The sequence below is a fragment of the Danio aesculapii genome, chromosome 18 (genome assembly GCF_903798145.1).
Source record: "Danio aesculapii chromosome 18, fDanAes4.1, whole genome shotgun sequence".
In the NCBI taxonomy this organism is placed as follows: domain Eukaryota; kingdom Metazoa; phylum Chordata; class Actinopteri; order Cypriniformes; family Danionidae; genus Danio; species Danio aesculapii.
This window is the reverse complement of record NC_079452.1, coordinates 115,853-130,000: the sequence shown is the minus strand read 5'-3', so window position 1 is coordinate 130,000 and position 14,148 is coordinate 115,853. Positions and strand designations below refer to the sequence as shown.

At 33.2% G+C, this 14,148-nt stretch overlaps 1 protein-coding gene across 2 annotated transcripts in view; it reads right to left on the bottom strand.

Moving 5' to 3' along the window:
* Positions 1-13,649, bottom strand: part of dhx36 (DEAH (Asp-Glu-Ala-His) box polypeptide 36) — a 170,587-nt gene extending 156,938 nt beyond the window's left edge. For both annotated transcript variants that reach the window (XM_056478445.1, XM_056478446.1), the window contains exon 1: positions 13,265-13,649. In XM_056478445.1, the coding sequence (XP_056334420.1) occupies positions 13,265-13,528 (264 nt within the window). In that variant the 5' untranslated portion in view covers positions 13,529-13,649. The remainder of the gene's footprint in view (positions 1-13,264) is intronic.
* Between the last annotated feature and the right edge of the window lie 499 nt (positions 13,650-14,148).

Sequence of the window (14,148 nt, the reverse complement as noted above, 5' to 3'; positions counted from 1 at the left end):
GTCCACCAAATTATAGTTTTTTTTTTTACAGAGTAGTGAGTTAGTTAATACCATCTCACAAGTAAACATGGTTTAAAGTAAATTTAAATGTTGTCATCATTTACCCACCTCTAATATGTTCCAAACCTGTTTGATTTTCTTTCTTTAGTTGAGCGCAAAAGATTATATTTTGATTAAAGATGAACATTTTTAACCGTTAAAAATAAATTATAACCAGTATAACAAAAGTATGGATTGTGGTTTTAGGTTTTCTGTTTTCAGTTCAACCGATGAAAGAAACTTAAACAGGATTGGAACAAGTGAAGGTTGAGTAAATGATGACAGAAATAATTTTTTTGGGTGAACTGTCCCTTTAAAGTGGAAGTGAAGCACTCAGTCAAGTTTACATTCATTTGTAAATTGATTTCCAGTTTAGTGAAAATATAATAAACAAACTCGATTAATGTAACCATCATTTAAGAAAATAGCATGTTTTACAATAGTTTATATTTTTAGAGTTAGGGTGCATCTATTTTGGAATATCACTGTCTGACGTCACAAGGTTGGTTCCGTTCCCTCAGCTGAACAGATACAGGGGAAGTAATGGACTGAACACGGAGACTGGAAAGCCTAATTTAACACAATGCGTGAAGTTTTGGATGTGTATCACAGAGCTAGTGCAAATACAAGCACTACTCTCCGCTGTCGCCACTGGCTCGGGATCTGTAGAGCTGCGCATCGTTGGATTTGCCCTTCAATATTTGGACTCTCAGTAGTGATTATTAATCCACACTGAACTGAGCTCAACTGAACTGAACTTAAACACTACAAACTGAACTACACTGTTCCTATTTACTGTGACCTTTCATGTGAAGCAGCTTTGACACAATCTACATTGTATAAGCGCTATACAAATATAGGTGAATTGAATTGAATACATTTACAGTTAAAGTCAGAATTATCAGCCCCACTTAGAATTTTTTTTTTCTTTTTTGAAATATTTCCCAAATGATGTTTAGCAGAGGAAGGAAATTTTGAAAAATATCTAGTAAAATATTATTTACTCTCATCATGGCAAAGATAAAATAAAACAGTTATTAGAAATGAGTTATCAAAACTATTATGTTTAGAAATATGTTTAAAAATTTGGAAATTAGGGGAAAAAAATAAACAAGGGTGCTAATAATTGAATGGGGCTAAGAATTCTGACTTGAACAGTATGTCCGAAACATAAAAATACATTTATACATTTTTAAATTTGTCTTTTATTATCGATCGTTTGATGTGCTTTGGTCCACTCTCTGTATTACGATGCCTGACTGCCCTCAATGTCTTTAACAAGATCTGGTGCCTGACATAATGGAGGCGGGTACTTTCACTTTTCACTATATAGCCCCTCACTTCTCTTCATGTTCAAACCAAACTAAGATCGGTGCCATTTTTTGCTGCTTCATATTCATTGTTGAAAGATTATTGTAATCGTTGCATTAGTCTGAATGTGAATCACCGTGCCAGGAAGCGCTGCACCAGTGTGAGAGAGTAGACCAAAGCACATCAAATGAACAGTATTAAAAAAAAAAAGAAAAATAGTAAACATATAAAAAAAAAGTTTAGATTTTAGACACAAGTCTGTTCCTTGTATTTGTACCAGCTCTGCCATGCATGTCCACAACTTCACGCATTGTGTTAAATTAGGCTTTTCAGTCTTCGTGTTCAGTCCATTACTTCCACGATATCAGTTCAGTTGAGGGAACGGTACCAACCCCGTGACATCAGACACAGCGACATTCCGAAATAGCTGCACCCTAGCTCTAAAAACTACAGTAAAACATGGCATTTTCTTCTAAATGGTTACCTTAATCGAGTTTGTAATATATATTTTTATTAAAGTAGAAAACAATTCACTTAAAGCACTTAAAATTAAATTAATAATATGGTACAATGCACTTATTAAGTACTGTATATACATGTTTTTACATTGTATTATTGTAAAAACTTATTGTTGAGCCCTGTAATATTAATTTCTGTATTTCAAAGGCCACTTAAATTTAGTCCAAAAACAATATTTGACCTTCACGCATAATTGATTTAAATTTTTAACCCATATAATTTTCTCTTTATTTAATGTGTTTTTAATCAACTAATGGTTAATTTAAAAAAAGCCAATAACTACAACCTGAATAAAATAACAATATCGCAAATGCAGTACACTCAAAATTATAGTGCATTATCTGTGTGAATGAGTGGGAAAATATGTGGGGTGCACTAAGGAGGGAGTGGTTTCAGACAGCTTTTGTGTTGTCTTATTTCTGCTTGTGCTCAGATATTTGAGAGGTTTACATTCTATGGATTTTGCCTTTATTGATGTACAAGCGGTGAAAAAAAATCCTTATATAAATTGAGACAATTCCTAATTTTATTGATGTTTCCTTTTGTTATTCAGAAATGTTCTGCATATCTTTTATGAATATGTCTTGATAAGTAAAAAAAATGCCTCTGGGAATATTGTGAATTTCCTTTGTTTTCATAACTTCTCAGGTTAACTACTTTTTAATTTACTTTTATAGGGACACCTCCAATGTGAAGCAGTGGACAGCTAAAGATGTTGCGGGCTATTGCTAGACATTATTTAAATTTGATTATTTGCATTAAAATGTATATTACATTATTAATCATATTATGTGAATGTAATTGTGATGTATATTGATTATTAAAAGTAATTATTTATGAAAAATGCGATTGTATTTTTAAAAAATCTATAAACATGTATAGATAGATAGATAGATAGATAGATAGATAGATAGATAGATAGATAGATAGATAGATAGATAGATAGATAGATAGATAGATAGATAGATAGATAGATAGATAGATAGATAGATGTCTATTGAATTTGTGATTAAACATGTTTGCACAAACCATAAATTAAGAGAGATAGGAAAAACAAGCATTAAAAATAAAATGGTGCTTCAAAGCACTCAAGGTGGTTCCTAATAAGAGGGTTCCTCAGAGAACTGCTCCTTTTGAAATGGTGCCTAGAGGTTCTTTAGAGGGTTCCGCCGGCATGGCAATGTGAAAAACCCCAAAAAGTGCCTCCAAGAACCTTTCATTTTTACAGTGTTAATAAGAGGGTTCCTCCAGGAACCCTTGAAGTTCCTCAAAGAACTACCCTTTTTTGAAATGGTGCCTAGAGGTTCTTTAAAGGGTTCCGCCGGTGTGGCAATGTGAAAAACCCCAAAAAGTGCCTCCAGGAACCTTTAATTTTTTACAGTGTGGATAATGTTGGTATTGAAAATTGACACACTTTTCTTCATTTTGATTAATGTTTATGGGTTTAATTGTACATCACAAAATAGCAAATTAGTTGAGGAGTTAACTAATTTAATTTCAGAAACAAAAGGGTTGTTCCATTCTGAGAATGTCATAGTAGGTGGAGATTGGAACATGGCTCCAAATGAGTGGAAAGATAGATGGCCTCCCAGATTTAATAGGCAGCAGTTGAATATTACAGTTGAGTCTATGAAAAATGAAACAATTTGAATGATGTATGGAGAATTTTAAATCCTGAAACCGAATGTTTTTCCTGGAGTAGACCTAATGGTGAGAGTAAATCCAGAATTCATTATTGGATGGTGAGTGATAATATTCTCCAATATGCTTCTCAATCAAGTATTATTGAAGCTCCACTGACTGATCATTGTCTGTTAAATCTCACTTTAGAACCCAAACATAAACATTTTAGAAACAAAGCATACTGGAATTTTAATGCAGCTCTTCTGCAAAATGAAGAATTTTGCATTAGGATTAAACAATTAATAAGGGAGATTGAGTTGAATGATGCTTTAGATTGTAATATTAGAAAATGGGAGTTTCTGAAATTCAAAATTAGAAATGTTTCTTTTTATTTCTCAAAAAAAAAATAAACAAAGAAAAGACAAGGTATGAGCATGATTTAATTAGAGAAATAAGTAGATACTGTAGTAAACCAGTTTTAGAGATTGAAGAAAAAAACAAAGTGATGGAGCTTCAAAACAAATTAGATCATCTCTATTTGGAAAGAGCAAAAGGTGGATTGAAAAGGGTGAAATATTCATATTTTAGTAATTTAGAAAAGAATAGACAACAAAAAAATTCCATTAATAATTTAATGATTAAACATGAGGAATGTAAAGATGCAAAAAAAAAATGGAAAAAGAAGCGTTCATGTTTTATTCTAAATTATATTCTTCAGACTTTTCTTCAGAGAAAGCAGACATTTTACTTTCAAAAATACAGAAGATGATTCCTAATATTGAGCAGTCCTTTAAGATATTATGTGATTCTGATCTTAGAATTGAGGAATTGGATGTAGTAGCCCAAAATAAATCTTTAAATAAAGTCTTTAAATAAATCTCCAGGTACAGATGGGCTCACAAATAATTTTTACAAATTCTTTTGGGAGGATCTGCGGAAATTATTGTTTAATGCCTTAAAATAATGCATTTTAAAAAAAAAGAGTTGATTGAAAGTATGAAGCAAGGCCTATGTACTTTAATCCCTAAAGCGGGTAAAGATAAAAGAGTTTTAGATAATCTGAGGCCTATCACTTTACTAAACACAGATTATAATTTTTTTCAGGAGCTATAGCAGCTGGACTTAAAAAAGGTATTTCATCCATAATTAGCAAGACACAGTCAGGTTTTTTGAAAGGAAGATCAATCCATAACAATATTAGACTGGTCCTAGATTTAATTGATTATAGTGATCTGGTTCAAGAACCGGGGATTTTGGTTTTCTTAGATTTTTATAAAGCATTTGATGCTGTGGAGCATCCATTTATTTTGAGAAGCTTGAAATATTTCGGATTTGGCTTAAGGTTTATAAGATTAATTGAAATGCTATACAGTGGAATTAATAGCTCTGTCACTCTTGGAAATGGAACTTGTACACGATTTCCAATAAACAGGGGGATACGACAAGGGTGTGGTAGCTCTCCATTATTGTTTATAATGGCTGTTGAATTATTATCCATATTAAAAATAATGGAATTGAAGGTCTATCTTTGTTAGATGAAAAAAAATATTATAAGTCAGTTTGCAGACGATACAACTTTATTTTTAAAAAATGATGAACAAATTCCTCTGGCTCTACATGCCATTAAATTGTTCTCTCATGCTTCAGGGCTTTATCTAAATTTGAACAAATGTGAAATTTTAACGCTACAGGATTCTTCTTTACAGGCATTATATAATATTCCAATTAAGAAAGAAGTTAAATATTTAGGTATTTTTATTTCTAAAGACAAAGAAATTATGGAAAAGAAAAATGTCTGGAATAATATAGACAAATGTTAATCCATTTTAGATTGATGGTTACAGAGAGATCTCTCAATTTTTGGAAGAACCCTTTTGTCTAAAATAGAAAGTTTGTCTAGGATTATTTACCATGCCTTTACTTTGTCCATTTCATCCAGAATGATTAAAGCTATCAATAAATTAAATTTAAATTTTATTTTTCTTTAATTTTATTTGAAGATGGAGGCGTAAACGCGATTGATTTTGATGTTATGAATGGGGTTTTGAAATTGAAATGGTTAAAATCATTTATTCAAAATAGTCACTCCTTTTGGTTTATTGTCCCTAATATAATTTTTTTAAAAATGGGGGAATTAACTTTTTTCTTTGTTGCGATTTTGAATGTTCTGCGTTGCCAGTGATACTTTCTAATTTCCGTCAGCAAGAGCTGCTTTATTGGAAAATACTCTTCAAGCATAATTTTAGCCCCCACAACACTCCGGTTTGGAACAATAGATGTGTAAAAATTGGTAGAAAGTCAATATTTTTTGAGGAATGGAATACTAAAGGGATTTGGGCAGTTGCACATTTTTGGATGATAATGGCATTTTGCTACTGCATGGAGAGTTTTGTAAGAAATTTCAGTTGCAATGTACTGTAAAGCTATATAATACAATGGTTAGGGCCATTCCAGTAGCTTTAAGGTCATTAGTTAAAGAATATATTTTATATTTCAGAACTCCTCCAAAATTGAGGCAACTGTCTGTCAGTGGGTATACTTTCTGTGATAGCAAATGCACTAACAAAATCATTAAGAACTTAATTTTACAGTCACAATTTCCAAATCTAATTAGAAGAGAATTCATATTTAAAGATTTTAACAATGTTCAAACTAAAAAAATAAGGAAAGATTATTTGTCTTTTCCTCTCCCTCCTAAAGTTAAGGAGGTGAGCTTTAAAATATTAAATGAGATTTATCCTACCAACGATTTTTTATGTGAATAATTGTGTTTTTTTTGAAAAAGAGATATAGAGTTTGGCTAGAGTAAATGCGCAAGACAACAAATTGCGAGAGTCATAGTGATAGTCCACAAATTACATTTCTTCAGTTAAAAGAATAGAGCAGTAAAGATATCGCGAGTGCAAATGCCTCTATGGGGGATCTGCTGCCAATAGTTGGAGACCAGCAATATATTTAAATGGTCTTGCATGTATTTAGGCCTTTTTACATATATAACAACTGAAAGTTTTGTGATAACTACTTGAATATTGCAAGTTCACTAAAAGCTGGCTGGAATTATTAGATAAATAAAACTTTATTTTTTAACATGAATATGTAATAATATAAATTCTTGAAATACACCTATTGCTATAAACAGTAGTTTATAGACCTCTTTCCTCTTAGTAAGTATTAGATTTATAGGTGTGCATTTAACTTCTTATGCATCAAACATACGCTCCAAACTTGTTCTTGATTGAGACATGTTGAATTCTTCTTTCATCATTTGCAGTCTTTCCAAATTGCATTGTAATTTTTCATAACCATGTTTATATACATGTTATATTTTTTTCTGTGGCGGTTCATTCCGCTGTGGAGACCCCCTGATAAATAAGGGACTAAGCCACAGCAAAATGAATGGATGAATTACTTTCTGTAAATCTGCTTCTGGCAATGACACGTTCACACCTTAATGGTTATAAGAGACGTGTTAAAAGGATTATATGCAGCATCCTTGATTTATTGTCTTAGGTAACGCAGGATCTCCTCTTAAGGTTCGTTCTTAGAGGGAAAATGTGCTCAATGCATTATAAAGCTTAAAGCATTAGAATCGGTGCTCAGTATCAGCCGATCACCATGACAAGTAATCAGTACTTAATATCAGCTGCAAAAATTCTGATCGGAGCATCCCTAGCTCTGACCCAACTTGGCTGTCAGAGCAGCATTACTCCCCCTGTCTGTACTAGACTGATCTTGTAAAGTCAGTAAATACACCCTTAGTGTAGAGTGTAGAAAAAATATATAAATATATTTATACATTTTAATAAAATAATTATTGTGCTGTGAAGTAAAATATTAAATTGTGTATGGAAAGCATTGCCAATGCACCCTGATGCATCAAGATATTGATTACCAAAGGGAAATGTCATATAAACAATAATACAATTACATTCATACTGGACACCTTAGTTTCAAACAACAAGTAGACACTCCATATCTAATACTACAATTCAGCATAATTCATCTAGTATGACTTTGGTTATACGATCTGATCACCGTTGGTAAAAAATACTTTGTATAGTAGCAGATACCAGGTGTAAAATAATATTTCATTTATTGCAGATTTTCTGGAAGCTCCAGTTGAGGCCATCAAGAACATACTACACCACATCAATATCTCACCTTTTGTATGGGTAAATGGCTAATATGGTGTTCTCTGAAGGTATTACTGGAGCAAACCAATTACAGTAACCAACAGCACCCATTACAGTAAAATGTGTATTCATAAAGGATAGTGATACGTGTGTAACAAGTCCAGTACATATCCTAAAGTTTGTCTTAGTGAAAAGTTACTTTTAGGATTTGAAAAAGTTTTTTTTTTCTTTACTTCTCTCTTTGAAACAAACAATATGTTCAGCTCTTTTAAGTGATTTCGATGTGATATTTGGCTCATTTGCCATGAAGGCGTAGCTCCCTCTTACTCTGTATAGACCTTTTTTTTAGAACGCAAAATTACCCATTATGCTTTGCATGTATGCGAAAGGAGGATGCTTCGAACTTCTGGTCGGCAGCTTTATGCATCACATTTGGACAGCTTTGAAACGATTTACTTGCTTTTAACGCCTTTGAACTAATACCGCTGTCGATCAGGACCAACTCCTGTACTGAATATTTAAAAAATGCAAATGAAAAATTTACCATTAAAATCAGACGGCATCTTTTGCCATTTAAATGGAGCCTCGTCCTCGCAAAAGTGAACTAAAACTCAAACAAATGTAATTCACCAAAATGTTTGACACACACGTACTGTCCCACTAACATACTGATTGAAAGACATGCACAAAGTGAAAATGAAGTGGCATTTTGAAATGACAGAAAAACACATACCATGGTAAATACTACTCAATACAAACTAACTAAATGAAGCATAAACAGTTCCCGATTAAAATCAACATGCAAATTAGCCAGAGTATCAGTAGCATACTTTTATTTTTTGGAAATTGCATGGCTTAATTTTACATTCCTGTTAAGTTTCATGCCAGTACTATGGTTTGCTCTATGATGCAGTGTGTGTCCTCTGAAGAGCTGCGGAGTACAGTATAACAGCTGATAGGTTGGGAACACTGATGTTGACAGAAGTATAACGGCTTTAACACACCTTTCAAAATCAAAGTTGTACATCACAAAAACACTCTGTAAGCCACTCAAAACGGTATTGACAACCATTTTCAGATCATGATTTACCAGTTGTAAATGCTGTAAACATAAGTTCTAAGCATTCTACTGGAAGACGCTGGTCGCTAGGTCTGGGCGGTATATAGAGTTCTGGGGATAAATCGATATGATTCCCCCAACACGATGCAGTATTATCTAATTTCTTTCATATCGATATGGTTTGAGGCCACACGTGCGCATTCTGCGCGAAACAGACCACACCGAAGTAGCACTCCTCAATCTGACTGCCCCTCGTGTGCACGCACATCACACAGCGCCTGCAGCTGTCACAGCGATTAATCAGAAACCTTTTATTGATGATTTCTTCCATTATTGACAGCAAGAACGAACATAGAAGCCTTTTAAAATTGACAAGCAGCACCTGAATGTGTTCAAAACAATTAAAAATGCCAAAATGGGATGAATTTATACTGCATTTTGAAAGTGAAACCACCTCATATTCACTGATTATAAGTTCAGTATTTATTACAGGACGGTCTTTTGTTTACATTATGTTATAACACATTTTGCTCTGCGTTCTGGTCTGTTATAATGACTGTTTACATTTATATGCTTAACCAGCATTTCATCACAGTACTCTGAAACAATTTCGTTACTTATATCTATAGTCTATTCGTTTTCATCTCCTTATTTAATATTTAGTAAAACAACTTTAGTCAAAACAAAGCAAAAGAAAAAAAGTGTAGGATTTTTTACATGGAGTGAAAGACTTATCTTTAGATATCTTTGATATGTGCACTGTTTAATAATTGTGCACAATACAGACATGTAAATGTGTAACTAAAAAAAACATATACAGCTGATTTAATTGTTGTTTATAAATCACACAACTGTGGTATACAGGATTACTTATAACAACACTGCAATTGTGACATAAAATACGGTGTGTTTCATATTTACATTCAATGTGGTTATTTTCTATCCTACAATACTTTTTGTTGTGATACTATTTAAGTGTGTTCCTTTTTTGCTCTGACAATAGCTACGTGTTCTATGGTTCTGTTTACTTTGTTATTTGCATAACTGCACAGTAAAAAAACCTGTACTGTATTTAATTATCAAAGATTTTTTATTTTTTGAAATGTTGTGCAATTTATAGTTTTAAGCAGGAGAAAAACCTGTACTGTATTTTATTTACCAAAGATTTTTTTGCAGCTGTTTTTTTTTTTTGTATAGCTGTTTATTTGTAAACAGGGAGGGAAATTCCTGTGTTTGAAATATATTTTGCTCAAACATTGTTTAATAAAGTTTTAATAAAGGCTTTAACTCTCAAGTAACCATTTATGGGAAAATACCGAATATATATTGTATACCATCCTTCTTCCTAAAAATACTGAGATATGGTTTCTTGCCCATATTGCCCAGCCCTACTGGTCGCTACTGTGCCCTCCATGCAGCAACGAAAAAAAAGGTCTATACAGCAATGTTCTCAGGATGTTCAAACTCCAGAAAAGGAACTAAAAACTGTCAAATCATTGCATGTATCTTCAGTGAATCCTCTGAATAAATACATTAAAAAAAAAGACTACTTCATCCCACAACTTAATTGGTAACACTTTACAAGAAGGTTGTATTAGTAAATGTTAGGTTATATATTCACTAACATGAACAAAGAAGGATACATTTAAAACATCTTCCATTTGAAGAAAATATAGCCCACAGTGCGTTACTGTTAACAAACATAAATTTCTATTTTATAAAGCATTAGGACATTTTTACATTTATTAAATTATTAATAAATGCTCTACAGGTGTGGCTAATTCTTAGTATTAACTAACATCAACTCATGAAACCTTATTGAAAAGTGACCATTTAAATGTATGCCTTTTTGTGTATTTGAATGTACTGGGTCTTTAGATGTGTTTAATGGAGTATTGTATGCTGTACATTATATTTTGAATAAGCCATGACGTGTGGTGTGTATTCAATAAACTGATACACAGGCTAAGTTGTGTACGTGCATTATGTATTTTTTTTTTTGAAAAAGTGTGTTTAGTGCTATATTTGTGGATTATGCTGATATGCTATTGTGTAACTTCCATTTCACCTATGTTGAAATGTACGACAATAACAACGTCAAAATATTAACGCTGATTCAATTTGCAAAATCAACACCAAATTCACTTTTTATTCAAAGTCTAAGTTACAGAACGACCACAATTCACCCATGACGGAAGAGCATGAAACAACGTCACCGTATCAACGTTGACCCAACTTGCAAAATTGAAAGGTAATTTAACGTTAATTTGGCCATGAACCTGACGTTGAATCACCGTTGAAATGCCGGTGTTGTGCCGAAATCTGTGACCCGTCGAAAACTGTGACCAGATGGCGCTGTTCAGTAAAAATTTCGCTCGGGAACGTGCTTGTCGCTCATGCACGCGACCGTGAACGCGCAGACACTGAAATCAAGCGATCAGCGTCGAGCGGTGCTGTAAAAGGATGTTTTAAATCCTGGGATTCAGAAAACAGGTTCATGGAAGAACTTTAATGTAGTCCTGATATGTTGACCATCCAAATTCTTGTAAAGAAGAAATTAAAAATTTAATATTCTGTCGCTGTTGTTGTCTCGTGATAGACTCGTAGTTTGTAGGTTTCGTTATGAAATAGTTTATGCATTCCACATTCAAACTACTGACATATGACACTGTAGATCGGCTTCACGGAATCTGAGGTAACATTCATAGCCATCTAAATATTCTACTGCATATGCCAGATTACAATGATTAAAGTTAACAAAGGCAGGCTTCTTTCTATTTGTATAACATTTTTACCATATATTAGGCTAATATATATTTTATAAACTGTGTCTGGAATCTGAAATTAAGCTATTGAAATGCCATTTGTGTAATTATGTTTAATAAAATAACTCATGTCATATTTTGTGCATCTAAAGCATGTTGACCAGATATTTATTTACAAATGTTGTAGTCACTGAATCTGAAATTAATTGTCATAGTCCCTTCTTATATTCATATGAATGATAATAATGTTTAATAAAATGACTCATGACGCTCCTCCATATGATCTGATTTTCTGAAATCTTTAGAAAGGTCATCGACTCTGACAGATAAAAACTTATGCCTACAGAATTCTTACTCTTTTTCTCTAAGGATGCATATTTGATGTCTTTAAGAAACAACAGGGTTAAAATTAGCGATTGGACATTACAGAAATCTTGCCCCCTACAATTTGCAGTAATGTTTACATGTCAGCAACTGGTTTACGTAACAATTAAAATGACACTGATATGCCCTTATATTGAAATAGTAAAATTAATCAACTTTTCGATGACATTCTAATTTATTGAGATGTTTGTTTTTTTGTATATAGATTTATGTTCACTGAAAATGACTCATAAAATTCATTAAAATATGTTAGGTTACCCCATATGCTGACTGATTATAATATTTAATAAAGGGATAAAGGTTATGTGTCAGTCTATCATCTTCCTCCTTTATAATTCATTATTGACGATTCTCACTTATTCTTAGATACAGTTGATCTGATCTTTAGGTCACTGAATCTAATGAGTAAAAACAGATAGTTCACCCCAAAATGAAAACTCTGTCATTGTTCCAAACCAATGATTTTGACCCTGTTGTTTCTCTAAGACATCAAAAATGCATCCTTAAAGAAAAAGAAAAATTACTGCACTAAGACAAAGAGACATAGGAATTCTGTAGGCATACATTTTTATCTGTCAGAGTCGATGACCTTTCTAAAGATTTCAGAAAATCAGATCATATGGAGGAGCGTCATGAGTCATTTTATTAAACATTATTATCATTCATATAAATATAAGAAGGGACTATGACAATTAATTTCAGATTCAGTGACTACAGCATTTGTAAATAAATATCTGGTCAACATGCTTTAGATGCATAAAATATGACAGTTATTTTATTAAACATAATTACACAAATGGCATTTCAATAGCTTAATTTCAGATTCCAGACACAGTTTATAAAATATATATTAGCCTAATATATGGTAAAAATGTTATACAAATAGAAAGAAGATTGCCTGCCTTTGTTAGCTTTAATCATTGTAATCTGGCATATGAAGTAGAATATTTAGATGGCTATGAATGTTACCTCAGATTCCGTGAAGCCGATCTACAGTGTCATATGTCAGTAGTTTGAATCTGGAATGCATAAACTATTTCATAACGAAACAAACTACGAGTCTACCAGGAGACAACAACAGCGACAGAATATTTAATTTTTAATTCTTCTTTACAAGAATTTGGATGGTCAACATATCAGGACTACATTAAAGTTCTTCCATGAACCTGTTTTCTGAATCCCAGGATTTAAAACATTCTTTTACAGCACCGCTCGACGCTGATCGCTTGATTTCAGTGACTGCGCGTTCACGGTCGCGTGCATGAGCAACAAGCACGTTCCCGAGCGAAATTTTTACTGAACAGCGCCATCTGGTCACAGTTTTCGACGGGTCACAGATTTCGGCACAACACCGGCTAGGATAAATTAGCTGTGAATCTTCAAGCAGACATTACTTCTATGTAATCGCAATATTTGTATTTGTTACTCACAGATCTCCTCTCTGCCTCGGACTTTTTAATTCCTCCCCATTTGGCATACCATAGTCCAATTTCTCGACCCTTTAAATGAGATGGATGTTTGCCTCTTCCTCCTCTTCGACACCCTCCAAGTCCATGCTCTACCACGGAGTCCCACTCAGAGCTCTTCGTGCATCCTCCAACACCACTGGCCCCTGCATCCCACCTGGACCCCACATCTCCAAACTTTCGACCACCACCTCTTCGACCACGTCTATTACCGTACCCATGACTCATACTGGTGGACTAAAATATAGCGCTGGAGAAGACCCATGCACCAGAACAGCCGTTGTGTCCAATATCGTTTTAAACGTCTCCTCTTCTTCTTCTTCTTCTTCTTCTTCTTCTGCTTCTTCTTCTTGTTTTTCTTCTTCTGCTTTTTCTTCCTCTTTTTTTCATGGCGACTAACTCGTTAAAAGCATTATCGCCACCTACTGTAATGGGTGTAAATTACGTTAGTGATGAGTGAATATTACAAAGAGGCAGGAAGAATAAACAAAGAAAAAAAAAAAACTTTGGACGTTTCACATTCTCCAGTCTTGACATTTAGACCACACATTCATGTCAGCGCTGCGCTCCTTTAACACTCCTATGTCCTAATTCTTTATGTTCATGTCATTATGTCCATGATTGAGAATATTCCCATTATAAATATTATAATCTAAAAAGGTCAGTATCACTAAGTGTCTTTGATGTCCCACAAGATTGAATCAGTCCTATATGAACATAATGTGAAATAATGAAATTCTGATGTTTTAATATAATTGTTTAAACCTTCAAACAACTGCAGGTAGAAGTATAAGTGTGTATATTATAAATATGTTTTTGTACATTTTTTCCATATTCTCCAACAGAAT